We start from the raw sequence: 25,039 nt of genomic DNA on the forward strand, positions 1-25,039 counted from the left end.
AGTTTCCCGTTACATGTAAGATAAAACAATTCTTGTGAATATAATGGGGAGTGACGTCTTACAATAATTTGTTTATTTTATTTTTAATTTTTAATATTGTTTGTAAAACATATCGTAGGTATACAAGGAAAACTGGTTAACTACGTTTTTGGCATATTTGAGTTATGAATACCATTAACTTCAAATTTTTACCCTCTATCTACAGGTATAATCGGTTAAATGATATTACCGTCATTAACTGAGTTATAGAGAATTGTAGAGCGAGTAAAAACGTATATGCAGCATTTCTTCTCAAATATTTACAAAGAAAATCACCTAAATGATTTTAAGTGATTATTTTTTAACCGAAGTTTAGGTTTTTAATAATGAATATACAATGAAAAATAATTAAGTTTTAGTTACGAAAACTATATTACATCCAAAGTTTTTATTACAAGTAAAAACAACAACTCGTATTATGTAAGTTTCGCTAGTTTTCATTGAAGTAAAAATATCTGCATTAATGAAACCTTACTACAGCAAAAAACTATGTTAAAAAAGATTTGTTAAAGTTATGCAAAACAGGAGTCATTCCCGAAGAATTCTATCAATGGTACAAGAGCTCTCTTCCGCTAATGTGATAGATGCTATATCTAAAGATGAAGACAGTGTTGAATTTGATACAACTCAAATTTAGTTAAACAATGTCACCGGCTAACTCAACCAGCACAAATTTCTTCACAAGGAAAATCAGCCAAATGCGGATTCTATTTTTTCTATCTTAATTCAAATCGGGTTGTAGTCCTGTGGCTAGGGCGTTGGACTCACAGACCAAAGGTCTGTGGTTTGAATCCCACTCTACCCCAACTTGATTCCCATTTTCTAGTAGTGAGTTATTTACCACTCGTTGAAAATGGCCCTCGAAATGAAATATTTGGGTATATCATAAGAACGCAAATATTTTTATTTAAAAAAAAAACTAAAAAAAATCTCAAATTCTCTTGCTTTTTATTTCATATAAATTCTGTTATGTAGAATAATATGTTTCATGAATAATAAATGATTAGTATTAAAAATAAAAAAAAACTTAACTTTTAATGAACAACCAAACTTGAAAATTCAATTAACGCAAAACTGGCTTTTTGCAGTAAAGCGGTTTTCCTTGTATACCCACGATATAAACTACAAAAAAAAACGGTGTTTTCAATCAGTGCTACACAAAAAAGAATTATAAATATAAGTTTTTACTTCTTTCATTAAGACGTCGTATTCCTAACTGCACTTTTTATTTCCTTTGTTCATTTCATTAAAGAAAAATATTCCTCTGTAAGTATAATGATGTTGTACTGCAGTTGTTTTCAATTTTAGAATTGAGATGTTACCAGTTGTTCTAGGTCGCGTACTTACGTTTTGACGTAGAAGCACTACTATTTATATTGTCTTTGTGGATTTGTAATAAACAATATTTTTAAAATAACGATTTAATATCTAAAACACTATTTTTATAATTGGACAGTGGGAAAAGTAGTATGTATTTATTAATTTATAGTATTATGATTATTATTATTTATTATTTATTTAGAAGTGGTATTTATTTATTGTATTTTTACATGAACGTCATTAAATGTTGTTCACGTATAAACACACATATGTACAAAAATAATGGCAACTACATACATGAGACTCATTTCATTAAAATTATTTATTTTATTAGGTAAACAAACCGTATGTACACATATATTGCTAATTTCTTTGTATATTAGTGTAAGAAACTCATGCACACACCAAAAAAATGGTTTTCACTTAATACAATAATTTTAATTATGTTAAATATAATAAATGTAAAAGAAAAGAAACGAAATGAAAAAATATGTAAATAATATTAATAATAAAGTTAAATATCTGCTTCTCTCAAAATTTCTTTAATTTTTGACCTAAATTTACATACATTGTCACAAAAAATATCAGCCTCGGTAAATATATTGTTATATTGGTCGCATATTCTAGGTATTGTGGATTGTTTAAAATAGTTTGTTGTATATAAAATATTATAATCGATATCTTATGATTTTTTTTCCAAACTGTAATTAATTATTACATGATTACCTTAACCTTAAACCTAGAACAAAGTGGTACATAAATGTACCACCAGAATTCAGGGCTATATTTTTTATAATTTCACAAGAGTATCGTAAATACGTAAACAAGTACGAGTAGATGAGTCTGCTCCACCTAGATTTTCAAATGTTTAGTATCTTAAAATAACTTTTTTTAGGTTTAGAGAACATAAATAAAAACTTAAAAGGTGTCCTGTAAAGCATTCATATATATATATATATATATATATATAGGAAATCGTACTCAAAAATCATTATGCAAGCCTCAGATAACTAACTGGTGAGCTCAACATCGCGACATCTCTTATGGAACTGCGCGGGAGTGCTTAAGTTATGAATTTAAATTCTTTATTTTCACTTTTTTTTAAATAAAATAGGATAAAAATTTTATAGGACTTTTACTTTAGAACAGTTATCTAGTCAAAAACACTCGCCTGAAATTCAGGCTATATTTCAGAAATTTGTAAACATTAATCAACTAGCCACTAACCCTAATGTGTATATAAGCTCCTCTCGATTACCTTATACATATTTGTGAGGTTCTTCTGATGTAAAATAATCTTCCGTCACACAGAAGGAAACTTATAAACATATTCATAACTTCTACAAAGCCCCGAACTTTTTTAATACAACTTGAGTAAAGAGTAAAATATTTTTTGTATCAATATTGTTACCTGGACAAATATAATATCACTCTTAATTGTTTTTTTTTCTTTTTTTGATACGCGTGTACACAGTAAGATTTGGTTGATAAATCAGCGAGTATCGTCCTCTTCACGGGAATCTGCATCGGCACCCTGATAGCAGCTTAGATCAATAATTGTTTTTTTATATTTTTAAATGAGGAGTTGCATTATTTTTTACCTTGCTTATAATATACACGGTTTATATTTACTTCAAAGCGATAGTTATTTATTTAATAGTTAAAAATAAAACTACTTTGTCATTTATGCATCAATGATTATGATAAAATTATAAATAAACTTATCAATAAAACTTCTTGGTTTAGTTTTACTTTTTATTATTTTGACCAACGAGCGCTTTCGCCTAAGTAGGCATCTTCAAGACTGTCGAAAGCGCTCGCTGGTCAAAATAATAACATGTAAAACTAAACTAAGAAGTTTCATTGATAAGTTTATTAACAAATTACAACAGGGATGGAGAATACCTTAAATAAGGGAATATGGAAGTCTATGCATTTACGGAGCTTATGACCTGTCATTGGCTGGTTTAAGTGGCTACTTTACAATGTGTAATGTTCACCATTTTGCCTATGTTTGAACATCCATATTTCTTCAATTCTTCCATTTGTTGATTTTAGTGAAGTCAAAGAGCTGAAACCTTTATTGTTGTGAAGAGATTCATCTGACTGAATTATTTCACACACTAGGCAACGCCTGAAAACAATTTTTCCATTTTTAAACTTCTTTTTGGACCAGTTGGTTTCATTACAATATTTGAGTTTGTCCAAATGTTCGTAGACAAAAGACTGGATTTCACCCCCTCGGGAGTCATTAAGATTAACAAATTACAACAGGGATGGAGAATACCTTAAATAAGGGAATATGAAAGTCTAGGCATTTACAGGTAGTTAGCATACAATTTTGTGAAATCCAGTTTTATCTACGAACATGCGAAAAACCTCAACACTTATTAGTTCATGGTTTACCTCTTCGTTCTTATCCTCAAAGCACTCTCTTAATACCCATCCACAATTCCTCTTTCTTCTCTAATAGTTTTAATATGACTTTTTAAACTTTTATCAGTTGTTTTTTATTTTTAATTGAATCGGCATTCACTTCGTAACACTTCATTATAAATTATTATGAAAATAAAACTTTGTTATCAGTGTTACACATATTTTATTATTTCCACCCTCACCGCACTCACCTTCTTAGACCCGCGTCTGTTAACACTCTCTTAGCCGAGCGATGTCTTCCCACACATTAAATCTTAGACTTACTTTTTGCAACTTTCACTTATGTGCTAAATTTTAAGAAATAAATTCGACTTAATGTTTTGTCCATGTTTTCATATCTGTACTTAAGATAACCATCCATTCATATGCCAACACCTTAGATAAGAATAAAAACCCCCTGCTCTAAGTTTCACTGATTAATCTGTTTATTTTTTGTTTAGATTCGATGACATTGTGAACAATATTCTGTGTTTATTATATTAGTTTTATACCACCCGTCGATGGGAGGAGCGCTCTCCCGAAACTATAGTTGTGTTCTTGTAAAAGAATAAAATTGTGTAACACTGATAACAAAGTTTTATTTTCATATACCTTTTAATATTTCACCGTTTTTGCTTGAATATGTAATTTTTAATACTATTTAAATGTTATTTGTGTTTTTTTCTTTTTATATACTTTTTTTGGCTTGTATACATAATTTCAATTTTTTCAACGTTTTTGATAAAAAAAATTAACCTGTATTGGGTGTGCGCATATTTTGTTAATTAAAAAAAATGATTTTATTTTGTACTAGTTCAGTATGTATATATACATACATGTAATTTTTAAACTTTTTCAATTTTCTTTCCCAGATTGCATAATGTAAACATTATTTTGAATTTATTTCCATGCCTAGTATTCTGTTTATTCTGTTATTTTCAAGTATTTTTCATACCCTTTTTAATTTGTAGTATATCATAATTTTAATTTTTCTGCTTTTGTTAAATAATATTATAGTTTAAAATTTAAAAACGTCTCTAAAAAAATTATTATCTGTATGTCCCTAAATGAGTTTTTTTTTAAAAAACTCCTTGGGAATATTGTATATAATTATGTATAATATGTTTTCAATATAATAAAAATAAAAAATAAAAATAATAATTCATAATAATTTTATCAGTTGCTTCGCACGATACTGACCATACACTTTTTTATTTATTTGTTCTTTTACAATTTATGTATTATTTTTTTACATTGAAAATAATATCTAGGTGTCCCTAGCCGAGGGAGACAAAAAACATGTTTTTAGCTGTGATGAACAGTAATTAAAAAAAATATATTCACAAGGTCCAGGTACCCAAATCAATGTCACATTGTTACACGATTTTACCACACTCGTATTCTTGTTTTAACTCGAACCAGGGTAATTCTCTGAAAACAAGCGCTGGGATCAATGAGGCACTAGGCGTATAGCTGATGGTAACCTGGGATACTCTATTTTAGTTTTGTTTTTCTTGTTATTTCCTGAAAATGTACATGATGATATTTTTATTACATTCTGTTTTCAATAAAGGTCAACTTAAACCCATCCCTTGAAAAGTTGAAGCCACGTTAGGAAATTGAACAAAATAGCTAACCGCACGCTTATTCAACATGGATACTTTTCAAATAGAAACAACATGAAAACATTACATGAATCCCTGTATTTTGTTCGTCTCCTTTCAGTATTCAGTACCTGGGGACATATTATGTATATTGTATATAGGATTTACTATCCCAAGTGAGCAGAGCCGAACGCTCCATGTCCCAAGTAAAATAGAAAACCTCTGCGTACTTTCTAGATCTCTTGTTGTTTTATAGCTTAAGTCATCATTTGAGAACATGAGTCTCTAACCTTTTGAAATTAATTCATTTTCAAACACTATTCGTATTTACACTCAACAATATTTATTTGTTTTATTATATTATTACTAGCGGACCCGACATACGTTGTCCCGCCCGAACGTTTGCAAAATACTTTTCATTGATAAGTAGGTACCTAGATTCTTGTTTGTGATTGAATTCCAAAACCAAAAATTGTTTATTTTGAATTCAAGTAGGTACCTAGGTACTTGTTTATGGTTGAATTCCAAAACATAAAATGAATCTTTTTTCAAATATGGCATTCTTTTTGCAAACGTCAAACTCCGGTCATCTCACCAACAAAGGGGTGTACTTATGTATGAATACGATTTTTAAAAATATATTGTATTTAATATTATTTTACTGTTACCAATAATCCAATAAATATAAATAAATGGGTAGAAATCATAAGGAATTTAAAAGAATCTGATTTAGATCCACAAAAAACAAATGCTGTTTGTAAACATTGAAAAATAAACTTTTTTTATACAAAAAAAAAACAACATCTTTCCATTTTTTTGCAAATGCATTCTCCTCGAACGTAACCCTGGTAGATCGATGAATAACACATTTATGCTCCTAACTTATTTTTTACATATTCGATTAAAGATTTTAATATCTACGAACACGCATAGCGCAAAGATCTGTATTTCTTTGAAAGCCGCACGTAACTCGGTTTAGCCGTTTAGGAGGAGTACGGTGACATCACACGTACAGAGGATATATATAAAAAGAAATGATATGATTTTGATATTTTGGGTTCGTCCAAATTTTGTGGACATGGCAGAATAGACGTGAAATATTGATTTTAAAGGATTTTCGAATTGAAAAGTTTCTGGTGTCCGAAGCGTAAGACTGATTATTTACTGATCGATTACTTTCATTTAACAGATTAGCAAACTTACTGTATAGTTAAATCAAAATGAAAAGAGAATAATAATAAAGCGCAATTTCGTTTTCTAATGTATAATTCAAATTTCTGTCTGCACTTAAAGGGCAGGAAGGCCACTGGTTGAGAACGACTGCGGTGAATTAAACAACTCTCAGCGATAGGAGGTAGACGTTGTGACGCTAAACCTTACACCCTAGAGAGATGATCGTAATAAATAAACGGGTAGCTATCAGCATTTGTCTGACTAGATAAATACATACAATGATCCGACGTTTTGCGGTCGAATGTAAACTTCGCCATTTTTACGAGTTCATAATGATAATTGTTTTGAATCAATGAATCGAATAGCTAACTAGTCGTACTTGACTCCAAAATAAACACATTAAAAAAATATTTTTCTCATGATGTTACTCCACGGTGGAGGTTGGCTGAGTAGTTAAAACTACAGTTGAATCACTCGCTTGTGTTTTAAATCCAAGGCACATGTCAAAATAGAAAGTTAACATTTATCTTCAATTTTAACTACAAAATCAAATTAAGTTTTCTACATGAAAAATAGGTACAAGTTACCTACGAAGATACTTTAAATTTTCATACCAACTTCGCATATGACGAGAATATTAGGTAGCCTCCTTCTAAGTCAAGGGAAGACACCTTTTCTAATTCTAAACCAAATGTAACAGAAAAGCCTTGGTTCTCCAAAGTGATTCTGACAAATTTGAGACATCTTCTATATGCGGAATGCGCATTGGACATTGTTGTAATAGTTTTCATTTGTTTAGAATCCATGTCCGGGACTCTGCCATGTGCGAATGTCAGCTTGAGGAGGAAGATCTAAATCAAATTTTCTTTGGATGCCCCATAAATGATTGTTATCCTAAGTTCCTATCTGACCTCTCCAAAATCAACGTCCCATTCCCTAATAATATTTTAACTCTCTTGTCCCCACCCAATAAACAAACATTTTTTTTAAATGTAAATATGAAGTTATAAATGGTATAAGGTTGTAAATAAGTTATATGCCTTCTATTTATTTTATTTCATTTGGGAAATCAACAGTTCTACATACATATTTATAGAAAACCGACAAATAAAGTGTATAAACTCAGAACTAATAACAGATTTACACAAAGTATACAAAGTTAGTAAAGAAAATATATATTACATATTAAATAAATTCATATAAGTTTATTCATATAAAAATGATATTTTAATGTACTTGTAAATAATATATACTATGAAAGTGTATGTAATATTAAATACTAACACACTAACTTGTATGTATAGTACTAACACATGTGTAAATATTTAAATAAGTCAATCTCTAACTTGACACTGGCTAGAACACCCCAGTTAGGGGTGAAAAAAGCCAAAAAAAACTAAGAAGAAGAAAAAAAATTCATACAAATATACTTATTTTCCTAAATAAAGATCGATTTTACTTCATACCGTCTCGATATTTTTTTATTTTATTTATTTAACACATAATATAACGCACTAGGGGGTGAAATTCAAATATTTGGTCATACTAAAAATATTGTTGATGCCTAGCTAACCAAGTTGCATCTACTTGGTGACAGTTATCACTGGTTTCAGAATGCGTCATTCAATTTCTACATTACTCACCGAGTCAAATCATCGGTAACCCGTGTTTGTAACTATTTGTATCTCGTGTTTTCACGATAATGCAAAAATATTCTTGCTTCGCTAGATTGTATTTTATCCCGAATACATAATTCCAGTTGAAAGCGCGCCCGTGGTTTTTGAAGTAGTCTTCAGGCATGAATATTTTTGAAGGATTCGTATTGTTTTGTTTGGTGAATAAAATCGCAACCCTCAAATAATCTCGCATTTTTATTGTATTTTTCGAGTATCTTTTAGTCAGTAATATGTTACCATCGGACCTGTCGCATTGTATGTTCATCTAGGTGCACCTTTCTTGTAGACGTAATCTTCAAAGTATTAAGAAGAAAAACGTTACTCATATCGGCATATATTTTTTTTTAAATATACCTACAAAAAAATGCGTTCTTATAATTTACCCAAATATTTGAATTATGGAGTAATTTTTAAATACTTTGTTAGAAAATGGGAAACAAGGTATAATAGAACGGGATTCGAACCTCAGGCTTTCTGATCCGGAGTCCGCGACATTGCCCATGGCACCACAACCCGCATATTATCAAACTTTTTTTTTTAATATGTGTGACTTATATAATGACTTTTTACCCTTTGTTTTTTAGAAATCATAATTGACAAAAATCACACTCACAAAGAATGGGACACTAAAATTAATATATATGCAATACTTAAACTCATTTAAAATAGCATTATATCAACTCATTAGCTAACCCGAAAAAAAATCGCTAATGATCCTTAAGATAAAAACTATTTTATTTTAATTTACTTTCATATAATTTTGAATACTCTATCCTTACCTTTGTTTTGTATAAGTACATTGAACTCGTTAATAAATATACTAGTCTCGAAGATGTCGCGAAAGCGACGAAACCGGACACTGGATATTCGAAATTTGTGGATTAAAGTATCACTCGTCTTTTATTTCTATAATAAATTACAATGAACATCCATCAAGAATTTTCACTTACAAATTTAAATGTTTTGATTTTGGGACTATTTTTAATTTTTATTCAGAAACAACCGAGTAAAATGGGTCCGAGACACTTTTACTTCCACAGAACCACAACTTAGTTATATTACTTCAAGAACTTGTCAATAAATAACACAAATCGAAACCGGGTGCATTAACACTTTAAGCACAGGCTGAATACACATAGAATTTACCCTGTGCCCGGTCCACTTTTGTGAAATTTCATGCTTTGTGAAGGGTTTCTTAAAAGTGACATAATCATGAAAATGCTGGATTAAATCAATTGAAACTTCTTACATTTATTTGAAAACATTTGCCAACATTGGCCTTTATGGAGAGCCACATTGCATTGTTTGCACATATACAACACGTCCTCACTCTTTTTTTGTGCTTTATATCCCGGAGCCGTGTAAACACGTGATTATAATAACCTTGCGTTGTGACCCAGTCCCGTGTTTTCACGTAGTTTACCAGCTGCAAAAAAGTACTAATAAAAGTCACTAGATGTCAATAAAATGCACTTTTTAGACAGCTGGTAAACCACGTGAAAACACAAGACTCGGCTCCGGGATACAAAGTGTTAAGGGGATATTTCTTTTTACTGTTTTAAACCTAAATCATCTGTCTTAAAGATCTGCACTACCTTGGTAATCCATAGTATGACAACGAATGTAAAATAACTGTAGAGGGATGACATGCTTCAAGAATTCTGTTCAGTTCATTACTAATAACTAATAAGATGGGTTATTTACTTTCCCCATGAATCTAAAGTGAACTTTGCGGAGAGCTAATCCCTACAAACCAATTCTAACCCCTATATACAAATATTAACATACACGGACTTTCTAAATAATTACGTTTATTTTTTAGAGATGCCCCATACAAATCAGTATGTTTTACACCATCAATGATTTAAATGACATCTAAATTGCGTATTTTCGGACCCAAAAATAAAATAGCTAAATTATTATACTACCCTTAGGTATTATGTGTAAATTATACGTCTACATAACCCTTGCAATTAATAAAAGAACTGACCATGAGTAACTATTTAATTGATCACAAATTGACCATACTACTTTTAATCATGGTGCAATGAGCTTTTAAATTATTTTTTTTTAAATTGTAAATTCATCAAACTTGATTGTAAACAAACATCAAGTAGTTTTTGAATTAGTATACTAAAAATTGATAGTAAATTTGCGAAACTGGAGAAAAACACTAGTCTTTAAGAACTGTTTTAGGAAAGAAGGGTTAGGGCGCTTTTATTGTAATTTATTTATTTATTCATTCAAAATTACACTTATTTAAATATAAGTGAACTTATTAAGACTTTTAAGGTTGTGTCCGTGTCAAGCCATAATAAATAACAATAAAAATACATATTAAAATTAATTAGATTAAAATATAAAGACATGTGATGCAATATAATAAAAATCCTGAAAAAGGGGTATAAGTAATAAATAATAAAATAAAGAATACAATTTTAAAAAGATAATCAGACATAAATATAAAAATCTAAATTACAAATTATAGAAATTTAGATTCTTACATAATCAAATATACAAAATAACAGTATCATTGAAGTCAACAAAATAAAAGTATAATAGTAAAATATAGTAGTATTGAAAAAAAACAAAACAATGGTATCATTGAAATCAATAGAAAAATAATATATACCTATGTAAAAACATAATTGAAATGATAATTGAGATATGGTTTCTAAAAACTCACCATACACTGTAGTAAGAAATAGGAGTAATAAATAATATGCCAAATAATATTGAGTGCTAAATTAAATAATACAAAAATACGTAATTAAAAAAATATTAAAATAAGCAAATAAAAGTAAAAGTATGAAATAAAAGAAAAAGTATTAAAGTAATTGAAAGAAGATTTGTGGATTGAATTCAAGCAAAATTATTTACAACACATTAACTACTGTAGCAGAATATTATTTTTATCAAATCCAAAAAAAATAAGCAAATCAAGTATATTACAAAACAAAGCCTTTAGAATTATTTTGAAAAAAAATTTAAATACACAAGGGTAAAAAAGTCGATGTTAAATGAATTACAATAACTTACACATCGGCAAATATTATTTTACAATACCATGATATTTGTATATAAAATTATTAACCCTAAAAAACCACATAATTTTGAAAGAAAAATTATTAACTCGAACATGATCATAATACCAGAGAAAGGGTAAAAATCAGACTTCTATTCCGAAAAAATGCGAATCACAAAATAAAATTTTATATGAGACAGTAAAAAAATATAAAGACATACGTATGTGTTAAAGAATTCATAAATGATATATATATATACATATAATGTCTTATTAGAGCATACATAAGAATGTAGCTAGATTAAAATTCCAAAGATGAACTCAAAGGGTAGTTAAGTGGAGATCTTGTAAAGATAAATGAAGAAGAGGGAGACCGCCCACACGATGGTCAGATGATATTTGATTTGATTTTTTTTTTTTTTTTTTCGATTTATTTTTTATTTTTCATTTAATATATAAGTATAATAATATATAAAGAGATCAGGGTATTCTCACGAGTCGGAAATAACGTTAAAAACATAATTGGTTTTCAAGTTATTAAATAATGTTCTTGACAGTCCCGATCTTTTAAATTGTGTAAATTTTTATGTGAGACAGCATGGGACAAGACAAAATACTTATTTTGCTGTTGATTTGCATGGTTCAAACTATGCCAAATACTCACCTATTCCACGGTTCCACATGTTAGCAAACAAACATGGAAACTTAGATTTATTTTTTTAAAAAATATACTAATTAAAATCATTGCTTTTTAATCACCAAAATGTACTAGGTTTTATACTTGTTTCACTGTTTATGCTATGATACATCGCCTCTGTTACTTCAATACTTTTTATATTTAAACCCTTTATTTATTGTTAATTTGCTGCATACCTATGTCATAACTTCTTAATTAATTTTTATTTATTATTTCCTAATTTTCTGCTGATTTTACTTCATGTATCTTTATTTTTTATACTGTGTTCGGGTGTTTTGTTTTTCAAAATTATTTTATGCTTTGTCAAAGGCGTAAGCCGTCGAAATAAATGAATAAATAAACAATTGTTAATTAGAGAGGATTTTTACTATTCTAATGATACGAGTACAACTATCGATGCATCCAAAACAAGTTTTCATTTATAATTTCCGGTTTAAAAATGAGCGCCTAAAAATGCTCAAGTTGGTAATACGTAATTTTGACGTCACGCGTTATGACCGCCGACCGTGCTTCTAATGAACATTGCACACAAGTTTGGCGCCAAAACGTCATACGTGCCGTTTGTCGCACAGGGCGCGAAATGTCTCGTTTTCGGGTTATTCAAAATATCTATATTTTAAACCTTCGTAGAAAATTTATTTTTTAAAACCGAAATCGCACAATGAAAATATATATACCGTTGCCATCGTCAATTTTTGCATATTTAAAAATAAAAAAACGTGAAAATACCCTATTGCTGGTGACTGAATGCAGAAAGCGTAAGACAAGGATGTATGGGGAGTATGGGGGAGGCTTATGTTCAGCAGTGGACAGGAATGGCTGTGCGGTGATGATGATGATAATAATGCGTAAGAATATGTTTGCACTATTTAAAAATTAAAAATATACTAATGTAAAAAAATTGTGAATAAAATAAAGATCAAATAAAAAAAATAAAAATTGTGTTTGCTTAAGACCACAGGAATGAAATGAAAACTAAACAACAGAGCACAGCAGTGACGCACAGCTATTTGTTTCTTACTTGCTCGGCAATACTCGTCTTCTCTGAATACGCCCGAATGGTCGTTTCACCTCTAAACTTAACCTGATTCAACTCCCAGCCGTGCTATTCTAAACCGCTCTCGCGGCCGTAGAAAACACATTTATCTAGCGTACTTTATATGTAAATACGGGAGATAAAAGCTTTTTCTACAGCCGCGCGAGCGCTTGGAACATCACCCGAGGTGTGAGCATAATAATCCAATGAGATTGTGCTTTTGCTTGCCTGGTTGACTCGCTTCTTCACTGTGATTGGACCTCTTGACCTAGTGTGATGGAAAAAAACGTAGTTAGGGGTGGCGATTATAATTTTGGATGGGTATTATTTGACTGAATCGTTGATATGTGATATTTTTTGCGGAGAAATAAAAGTTTGCGTGATGATGGCAGGTGTAGAAAAGAACAGTATGCGGCCAAATAAACCATGGCAGACAAAAATCCTACCTTTAGGAAGACAGGAAAGGGAATCAGGGACAGGAATCTGGATGCTATCTCCAAGTCCTGGCTTCTGGGTAGTTTTTCCCTTTTTTGGTGATCACAGCACTTTCACTATAGTTATTTGGGAAATATATAGATGAATGTGGCGGCGCGGCAGTCAGAATATGTAATGGTGTTCAGATGCGGGCAGATGATTAAAGGACGAGCAGATGCGGGCAGATAAAATTATGAACATGCGGTAGTTGACAGAAATTATCAAGAAGAGAAAAATGTGATTGTTGATGTTGGTTGCTATGGATATAGAAAATTGTTCTTATAGCAACCGTAGCTACCCATGGCCATAGAGACGAGGAGAATAAACAAACATTGCGAATTGGGAGATTACAGGATGTGTAGGATAGGTGGACCTTCATCCACTGGCGATCGATCCAGCCACAAACCACTCAATCCCACCAACCACTCCCGCAACCACCTATCAATATTGTTTTTTTTTTAACATGTTGTTATTATATTGTATTCTCTCTTACCCGAATTTACACCTATCAATAATTTATTACTTGAAAACGAGATAATTAATATAACGCTTTACACGCCAGTCTTTTTTGGGTTACTTAAAAGCACCCATTCTCCTTTGAGTTTTCGTAAAATATATACATATTTACAGTATATTTTCTTCCACAGCGGAATCCCCTTCGGCGGACTGAAGCGAAGGCTTAGCGATATTCCTCTGAGCTACTACTCCCCGTCGATGAAGAGGGCGGGAAACTTCGACGAGATTGACCACCACGCCGGATTCGTCGGATTCTCCAAGAGGAACTTCGACGAAATCGACCATTCGAACTTCGACTCATTCGCCAAGAGGGACATCTCTACGGACCCTAAAATGGCCAAGTCACCGATGCGATTCCGATACTAACTCACTAACTAGTTTTAAAAGGCTTTCAAACGGGTTGACTTAAATCATATTTCAGTGTTTGCGATCAAGCTTTGTGCTACCTTTTCATTTAAATCTAATTACCTAGCACGTATTTCACGATATTAAATCTACGTAACATCTTAATTTAATTATTAATTATAAGTGGCAAAATAAGGTGTGTGTAATTAAATAGGTTAATACGATTTCTCTTTTTGAAAATATTTGTCATCTCTTTCCGAGTATTTTTGCTCCACAAATTAAAAATATGTGTCGAGTTTGAATCTTTTAGACCATTTGATATTAATAGTCTTTTCTTTGGAGTTCGAAATATTCATATTTTTTAAATTTATTTATTTAAAACATTTTACATACATTTATACGGGACAGAGACACATTTTATAGTTATAATTACGAATTGGTTCAATAAAATATCTTGGTATATGTTTTTTTTGCACTTTATTATTGTCATAATAACACACTTCCTAACTATTGATTGATTTTAATTATCGAATCAAAATAAATTAATTTTTTCCAACAATTATAGGATTTTTATCAAAGTACGAGTAGTTATGGTTAGTTGAGACGTCGATAGTTTAAGATCTGGCTTTGTACCAAATAACTCGTCAATATAGACATTAATTTTAAATTTAGTTTTTTTCTTTAAAATATAGGAGCGTGGGCAGCTATCATGTTATTTATTTAAGATATGAAAAGAGTTGAAATACTCAACATACGTGTTGATTTGGAGATATTTTTTCTAAAATAGAGTTTCAACGACTATATCCCCTCTTGCTAAAAACACCTTTTTAATATTCTCAAAACGCCAACAGTTCAATTGACCTATGAAATAAAAATTTTATTCATATAGTTGCAAAAAAGTATCGCTTAACAATTTAAATGAAAGCACTGTTTTAAATTGTTACCATACATTTTTATTAAACATCAAAACCGATATTCTTAAAAACATTTTCGATCGGTTTTAAATCATTGTCAAACACGGTTTTGTTCCTTAATACTTGAAAATACGCATATTTACTAATGCGAGATGAGTCGTAATTAAAAACTTACTTGAAATCTCCACACAACTTATTATTCATTTGTTTATGCGAAGCCTATCAATGAGTTATTTGTTCATTTACTTTTGCATTTATGTTATTAATGTTTAAATTATCTTTATTACTCCTTATTTAAAACATTTACATTCCAACTTCCACTTTGTAACAAACGAATAAAAAAATAATAACCACAATACGAGTTTTGTGTAATTAAGAATGAACTTTACGATGGATTCGATATTGAGGAAAAAACATGACGTCTCAAAAGATAATTTCTACATAAGAATTTAAAGCATATTTAGACGTAAATATTCAATACATTGTATTATTATCTCTGAAAGTAGTCCGTCTTCAAAAAACATCCAGCCCTTAAGTTGAATGCAGCTGAGACAAACTGCTCTTTCGGAGACAGAACTTCTATTCGGGACCAGCATAATCGGCTACATCTTTGTCACCTGAAGTGCCCACTTCTATTGGTAGCTACTTTGTTACTGCGCTGTTTCCTATTCCATAAATTCTGCAGCCAAAGGTCATCAGTAGCCAATTTTACCTCCTTTGCCGCACCTCCTCACACTACTTTTTACTAGCGTCTATGCAAAAAGTAGTATCTCATCATCATTATATGTCTATGGTGTCTAGATTACAGCCTTCGGGCCTCTCTGTCGGTAGCCAGCTTCTGCACATCCTCCTAAACTTTCGCATCCCGTAATTCTGAGGTAAACTACCGCCAAACTGTCAGAAATGGACGTTCCGGACGTTGAGAACCTAATTGAAGGTAAGCGGCCTCAGGATGCACCCGCAGTTTAAATAGAGCCCAGCCAACCGTATCGCCTCCGCTCGGTGATAGTTGTCATCGGAGTTGGCTGCGTCCATTCTCTTATTTCCTCATTCCTCACAAAGTCAAACCATCGCACAGATAAAAGGCTCCTATACACACTGTATTTTGCTGTTTTGGGCCCTAGTGAGGTGCCACGATTCGCATCCGTAGAGTAGAACAAGTTATATGCAGGCGTTAACAGACTTAATTTGGTTTTCACTTAGTAAATATCCGATCTACAAAACAGCCTTCATACTCTTCAAAGCGGCGTCCGCTATTTTGAAAGTATATACCATTTTCTGTAACATACTCCCAGGTATTTGAAATTCTTAAACCTTTCGATGATTTGGTTTGACAGAGGCAGGGGATTGAGTATCAAGGCACATACACGGTACGTGGATTTTTGCAACAGTTCTTTTAAAATAGAACATAGAACGTCATGACCTTTCATAAAACAAGCCCGTTCTAAAACTACTTCTAATTCAAATTTTTATTCTGGTTCTCAATAGTCACCTGCTTTTTACGAATATTTTTTATGGGTTTATCCAGATTTAATTATAATTCGAGTGTTTTGTCCATTTACCCACATAAATACTAGCACTAGTTCGGTATTCATTGATTGAAATATCATTTACGTTAACATTAGAAATTTTATTTTTCGGATATCAATCTAGTCAAAATAATAATGTGCCAATATTCTCTGAATGTGTTTAATCTATAAGAAATTTTATCTATTTTAATTATTGTAAAAATAATTACTCGTAATTTAATGTACGTATGTATAATTCAAGTAAATGTCTCAATTAAATACGTGTAATGTATTGATGTTACTAACAAACATATTAAGAAAACATTTTCTGGTTTCAATTGTCTATCAAATATATTTCAGTGCAATTGTATTTAAAATATTATATATTATTATGTTAAAGGTGTTATATTATCACGAAATCAATGATAAAAAATATCTAATTGTATTTTCATAATATATACTATATTTTTATTAAGAATGGATTATTTAAAAATATTAATTGATAAATATATTTATTTATGTATTCGAATATATTTATGATGGTTATTGATGTTACAGTATCGAAATAAAAATTGCAATGTCAACCAATTTATTTTATTGAAACCATCAATCGATCATTGCCTCGCACCTAAATGGCGTCAGTCAGGGACCAAGAAATATACCAGTCAACATCCACCCATTCAATTAATATTTTACCTCGCCTTGTTGGGAACTGAACCCGGAACCTCAAGCATAGTTGACAAACAAACCAACCAGTTCACTATGACGCTGACTAATCATAGCAATTGAATAGAAAACACTCGTCTAGGGTTCTGGTTCTATTTCACACAGAGGTAGGCTACAGGGGGTTTTGTTAAATTTGACCTGTTAAATTAAGAAAAATTAATATTCTCAGATTAAATCAGTACATAATGCAATTTCAGTGGATGGTTTAAATGAATTATGATACATGAAATTTTGTTGCCATTTGAAATTTCTCGAGAAATATATTTATTAGGGATGCGCAATAAAAGAGACTTATCCGCTTTTTGTCTATACGGGGTGTTCTTTAAACCCTGTCACATCCGAAACTATGATGATCACTATAGGCAAGAAGATATAATAGCATATTTAAAAAAAAAAAATATTTAAAAAACAAATGGTTGCTTACTTCTGCAGGGGAGAAGTGAGGGGGGCGCGGCGCAGTGTCAGACTCCCCCCTTCCCCCTCCTCGTTTCACCCCTGCAAAAGTAAGCAACCATTTGCTTTTTTTGATGTTTTATTTTTTAAGATTTTATTCGTTCTAAAAAAATATTTTAATGTGCCAACATGTCTTCTTGCTCATACTGATCATCGTGGTTTCAGATGTGATAGGGTTTGAAGAACACCTGTATAGTGTAACGATTGCCTGCAATCGCCTAACAATGCTTTAAGGCTCCCCGCCCTCTGGGCAGCCAGGTTGCGGCAGCCAATACTACATATGACGGCTTATTGGATACCGCACACTAGGCAGCCAAGATTTCCTGGCTGCGGCAGCCATGAGAACGCATTCGACTGCACGGCAGCCAACTGGCTGCCCACAGCCAGAACGAGACAAAGCAAATGTATGTGGCTGCCTCAGTCTTGTGCGCACTTGTCGGACCAGCCAGATGTACTTTGTGAAACGAATTCGCAATGACTTTCAATACAGAAGATCCATAAAATAATTTTGAAATGAACCCTTTCAAATAAAGGATGAATCCAATGTCTTCTTTTTGGTTTGCGTTTCTTACGAGATAAAACGTATAGAAAAATATCTTCCACTTTAACTCGGACTGGCCGTCGGCGTCGGGCAAAATTTGCTGCCTAGTGGGCGAAGAGCCTAAAACGCCGATGTTTGATAATACACTATAATAAAGAAAGAAAATAAAAAATAAATAAAATAAAAATAAAAAAATACACTATATTGCTTCCATATGTTCTTAGATATTCAACGCAAATTTTTTTACGATTTTTTGAACGATTATCCGTCTTGCTTCACACGAGTACATTTTTCTTCCCTTTACCGTAATTGGTCACTGTTTTATTGTCATAATATAGTAAAACATTTTTAATCAACATGAAATTTTTGCGCCAATCTTGGGACACTTCACTCTTGAAATCCGAGGTAGGTAAGTACATTTGCAACTAATATTAATTATTTGATTTCTTTAATTAAATCATTTTCTACATAAAAAATCAAGTCACATCTATATTTTGTCGTTTGATATACATATCGACACATCCTACGTACAACTGTGTAAGTGCCTCAACCACGGTTATACGACTGTTGCATTTTTGAAACTTTAATATGGAATATTTAAAAAAATAAAAAAATCATAAGACATGTTTTTTTTTAAACTTATAAATGTTTAACTGCATATATCTAAAATAAAATCTGAGGAATAATTAGGTATGTGTCAGCTACAGATTATTACGCGGGGGTAATGCGCCGCGGGCGACGGAGATCTGCCCGTCGCTCAGTTCTACTTCGGACAGCGAGAGAATCCGCACAGGCTCCGTCAAAAAAATTAAAAACACAGGTATACTAATCAAAATGATGAAAATGACCTAATATTAATGTTGTGACAGCGATACATAAACAAATATAAGACCATATTTCATTATGATTTTTTGGTAAAAGCTGTGGGAGTGAACATTTTAGGGGAAGATATCAAATTAAGTACAGAGTAAAACTATGTAACTAGGCAGATAATCGTGAAAAATTTCAATGAATCCCATTGAATAAGCCTGTATCAGCGACTCACAGTATTTATGACAGGTTACGTAGCAAAGTATAAGTGTGTATGTGTGATAAAACAAAAACTAGTGATCTCAGAAAGCACATTTATTTTTTATTTTATTAAATAACTCAATTAAAACCGTTATGCCAAATTTCACAGCTTTACTACGTAAGAACAGCGAAATATCACGAGTTGATTTTTTTTTAATCTTTAGAACGCTCTCCCGTAAAATTGATTTTTTTCAGTTACACAGTTGTACGTAGGATGTATCGATGTATTAGTGTTTTGGATAGTTAGAACAAAATTATACACCTTCCCCGTCCCCCTTCCCCCACCCATCTCGCGAACCCGCCCCGCCCAACTACCTCCCCCCGCGAGCCACTCGTCAAAAAATTGGCAGCCCACCCCTGATTTTACACTCAGAATTGTATTATTTATTCGCCCGGACACGGAATAATAAAACGATCAATCGGCTTACTCACAGTAAAGCAACAATGTATCAATTTTTATACACAAAATATTTAAGGGAATAAATATATTTTTTTTAAATTAATAAATTACCAACAATGTCATACATATGAAACTAGGGATAAAAAAAATAACATTACTAATGAGGAGAAAAACCGAGTTTAAAACTCATTGTCTTGGGGATTGAAGCTGTACTATGAGTTACCTGAAACAACAAAAGAAAAAGAAAGCATTAAAATATATCAAATTTTGATAAAAACGTAATGTCATAATATTTTTTTTAAGATGTTATGAACTAACTCAATAAAGCATAAATAAATAAATAATGAAAAAAAATCATATGTTCGATGTTCGAACCCCACTCTACCACATCTTAATTCCCATTTTTCAATAGTCGGTATTTACAACTTTTTTAAAATGGCCCTCAAAATGAAATAGTCGGGAAATCATAATAACGCTAATATTTCGTTTGTTAAAAATAAAAACATGTGTCCTTACTGGAAAACTCGTGGCAAGGACACTACAAAATATTTGTTTGTTTTTTATTATTCATTGAGAGTACAAAATAAACTACAAAGAAAACTGACAGTGTGAATTCTACTGTTTTTTTTAGAAATACTATACGTTAGAAAGTTGAGCGATTTCATAACACATATTAAATATCTAGTTTTCAGGACAACCTTTTTCTATATTTTGCTTTGAAGCCTTTGTCCTGAAAACAGTCGATGACAATTTAATTTGAACACTATCTTATACAACAATAGGGAAATATCACTTTTCTGCGCAATTATAAATAAAGAAGGGTCTATTAAAATATTACAACAGAGATGAAGAACATTTAAGAGAAGGTAATATAGAAGTCCAGGCATCTACAAGGCTTATGACCTGTCAATGGCTGGTTTAAGTGGCCACTTTACGCACTGTGTAACATTCACCATTCTGCCTATATTTGAACATCTATATTCCTTAAATTCTTTCATCTATTGATGTTCGTGAAGTTAAAGAGCTGAAACCTTTATTTATGCGGGTGAGATTCGTCTAATTTAATTATATTACCTTCTCTTAATTGTTCTTCATCTCTGTTGTAATATGTTAATATAAACAGCTCCCCGGGGAGTTGAATCCAGTCCTTATCTACAAAAATTTGGACAAACTCAAAATATTGTTGAAGGGTCTATTAAATACTATCAAGTATTTTTTTTTTGTACTTATTTGTCGCATGAAAAGTCATTTTAAATTTATCATTTTAAATTCACGCGAAAACGATTTATTGCACTAACCACACCCCTAATACGTCGCGAATCGGCTAAATGGTGACCTTTGTTTTTGGCCGTTTTAAATTTAAATAGAACGTCGTCACGAATCTTGACGTCACAATTGTCAAGGCCAAACATTTCGCGTTTTCGTCGAGACATATTTTCGAATAATTTTATTTAAAAAATTATGCATCAAAACATTTTTTTACGATATCCGTATTAATTTCGAAAATTCAATTAATTTTCCTAAAACTATTTCACATATTTTTATCGGTATTCGAAGTATGTGATATCTCCCTATTCTTAAGTGTTTTTTTAAGTACCTAAGTTAGATACTTGATACTTTGTCTTAATGACAGATGATCGATTTTACGCAACATATATTAATGGTTGTTTTCAGAATACCTTTCTCGAGGGACAATGCAATAATCCTTAACGTGACTGGCATGTTTTTATTTACTTTGTTATTCCTCTGTTTTTTTTATTTTGTACCAAAATAACTCAAGTTATTCCGGGCACAAAAAGCCATTTCAAGGCCTCTAATCTTAATTCAATATCAAGACATTAAGAAAATAAAAGGATACTATTTTTAGTCACATGTTTTTTTTATTATTTCATTTCACATTTACGTCCAAGGGACATTTACAAAAATAGCATAGTTATACCTGTATGCAGAGACAAAACTTAAGGTGAGGAAAGCACATTCTAATTTCAAATGCAGAAAATAACCCGAAGGTGAAGACAATAGAATGTACTTTCCTCACCTTAAGGTTTGTCTCTGCATACGGGTATTAGTTTAAAATAAAACAGATGAGTAGGAACAAAAAAAGAATGCCATAATAAAAAGGAAAACTCAATGTTACAAAAAAAAACAAATCATACAATACTCATGGTGACCGCACTAACCAGACGAGACATAACATTATTAGACCTTATCTTTTGCGGCTTAACCGATTTACGTGCGGTTTTCAGCGGAATGTAGATCTTTGCGTTGCGCGTGTTTGTAAATATTAAAATTTTCAATCGAATCTGTATAAAAAAGTTAGAAGCATAAATCTTTTGTTCATCGACCTACCAGGGTTGAATCCGACAAGAATATCGTTGTCTAACATGTAGTGAAATAATTCAACTAGACGAAACTCACCCGCATAAATAAAGGTTTCAGCTCTTTGACTTCACAGACATCAACAGAGAAAATAATTGAAAGAATATAGATTTTTAAATATGGGCAGAATGGTGAATGTTACACAGTGTGCTTATTTATGCTTCAATTTTTATTATTATCGGTATGTTTTCAAATTTACATTAATGTTTTATTTTCTAATTAATAATGGTATATTCTCTAATTTATATTTATGATTCAATTTTTATTATTATTACCAGCATGTTTTCTAATTTATATTTATTTTTAAATTTTTTGATGTTTGAAATTTAAACAGACATTTACGCGCGGGGGGGGTGTTTCAGGCGTTCTAGCCAACCACAAGCGAGCCGGGCGCGTGATTTCGGGATTTGTCACAACGCGTTTGTTTTTTTTCAATTCACTTCAATTAATTTATTTGAAATAATACATACATTGTAAACTAAAAATTTAAGACATACATATAATAAACAGATAATACATACATTGCAAACTAAAAATTTAAGACGTACATATAATAAACAGACAAAAAATACATAAAGAGACTCTTGTCAAAATAGTAGGAGAATCCTGCTCCGGAAAACCCCTTCGCATACATGGAACAGATCAACATCCAGAACGATGTTGTTCAGCATAGCGGTAGCTCTTCCAACCGGCATAACCATCGGCACGTTGGCCCTGTATATCGGAATATGAAACAATCTATGCTGACGCTGTCTTAGGTAATTATCAGGAACATACAAACCAATGCTCATCATAATCTCAGAATTATCGATCAAACCGCGCAACAATCGATAAAAATGTTCAATAAAATACACATTCCTTTTAGTCTCTTAACTGTTGTAGCCAAGCATACCCTGGAGAGACTCGGTCGGGTAGAGCCAAAGATAATACCAAAAAATATTGTTCTCACTTACTTATCATACTCCGTGACGTGAGTGTAAATGCGTAAGATTTTCTGTGCTTGTTTGTTTTAGTAATTAATTCGTGTCGTGTGTGTAACTTAAGTGCAATTATGAAACCATAAACAATCCTGTTTGGAACCATTGAGAACTCCCGCGATATAAATCTATTATTTTCACCAGCATCACTGCGGGGGGGGTTGAGTCGAAAATATTAAACATGACAATCAGCAGAACCAGAAAATTCAGAAAGTTCACTACTTCCACTCGTGATGATGGCATACCTTCCCCCAAAAGGTGCTGAAGAATGAAGTCCAACTTACGTCATCATCAATGATGAATTAATGAATTCATCATTACAAATGTTAGAACACGGACTATCTCTTCGTTCTAGTAACGAGAGAACCCTTTTACCCTCCCGAGAACCCTCCGTGGTGTAGTGGTTGACTCACGCACGGAAGGTTCCGGGTTCGATTCCCGGTGAGAACACAAACATTAAAATGTGATTTTTCTCAAGCCTGGGTGATCTGTGATGTAATTCACCACTGTAATTAGGCCTCCTGGCCTGTTGTGGTGCAAAAAAAAAAATGTAAATGTAAAAAAAAATACCCTGTCATTGCTCTAATTCTCTTGCCTCCTCTTTCACAGTAATAACCGCTCGACTGTGGAATAATCTACCCACTAATGTTAGAGACGCCCATTCTTTATTTACATTTAAGTCAAATTAAAATGTCACTATCTAAATATTTAAATTGTTACTTTATCCTTCTTCTTTCCTTCCCATCCCCTCTCCTCTCTTCATTGTATAGTGTTAATTTTTAATTCTTTAATTAATCATTGTTTTTATTTTTTTTAGTTCACAGTGGAGTTCTAGTGCCAACTCTTATGTATGGAAGCGAAGTACGGAATTGTAAAAATAATTTTGAAAGTAGGTTAAATGCTGTCTACATGCGATCCCTTAGGTGAATGTGTGGTAAAACGATGTATGATAGGTGCACAAATGTCATCCGTGAAGTGTGTAAGGCTGAGACATGCATTATCGACAGAATCAAGAAAGGGGTGCTGCGTTGGTTTGGACATGTAGAGCGAATGGACAGCGAAAGAACGGCTAAAAGGATCTGCGATGCGAATGATGATGGATGCAGAATTCGAGGAAGACCGAGAAAGACATGGCACGATCAAGTCCATCAAATACTTGAAGATGGACATGTCAAGTACACGGGTAGGAATAATCGGCGTGCGTGCATGAGAAGATGTATGAATGTAGATGAAGCGAGATCTGTATGCAAAGACAGAGTGATATGGCGTTCTATACTTTTTGCCTACCAATGGTTTGTTTGTTTTTATACAAAAAATAATTATAAAAGTTATATTTAAACAAAGCGTCTACATTTCCCACAGTCCAATTATTTTTTTTTAAATGCGTTTTAAATATAAAATCGTCATTTAAAAAAAATGTTTACTTCAAATCCATAAAGTCAACATAAATAGTAGTAACAAATGACAACAGATGTGGATAACATTTTAGAGAAGTAAATATGGGAGTCTAGGCATTTACAGGGCTTATGACCTGTCGTTGGCTGGTTTAAGTGGCCACATTACACACTGTGTAACATTCAACATTTTGTCTATGTTTGACCATCTATATTTATTTTATTTTTCCATCTGTTGATTTTAGTGAAGTTAAAGAGCTGAAACCTATATTGTTGTGAAGAGATTCATTTGATCGAATTATTTTACATACTAGGCAACGCCTGAAAATAATTTTCAAATTTTCAAACTTCTTCTT

The 25,039-nt window shown here is 31.8% G+C and overlaps 1 protein-coding gene across 1 annotated transcript in view; it reads left to right on the forward strand.

The window, feature by feature from the left end:
- The window catches only part of LOC148276082 (uncharacterized), a 95,371-nt gene extending 79,781 nt beyond the window's left edge, over positions 1-15,590 (forward strand). The window contains exon 4 of the mRNA XM_088234783.1: positions 14,107-15,590. Coding sequence (XP_088090909.1) covers positions 14,107-14,341 — 235 coding nt within the window. The 3' untranslated portion in view covers positions 14,342-15,590. The remainder of the gene's footprint in view (positions 1-14,106) is intronic.
- Positions 15,591-25,039: the final 9,449 nt, after the last annotated feature.

Source organism: Micrasema longulum, unplaced genomic scaffold (assembly GCF_059751315.1).
Source record: "Micrasema longulum isolate JH-2025_06_02 unplaced genomic scaffold, ASM5975131v1 h1tg001282l, whole genome shotgun sequence".
NCBI classification, from domain to species: domain Eukaryota; kingdom Metazoa; phylum Arthropoda; class Insecta; order Trichoptera; family Brachycentridae; genus Micrasema; species Micrasema longulum.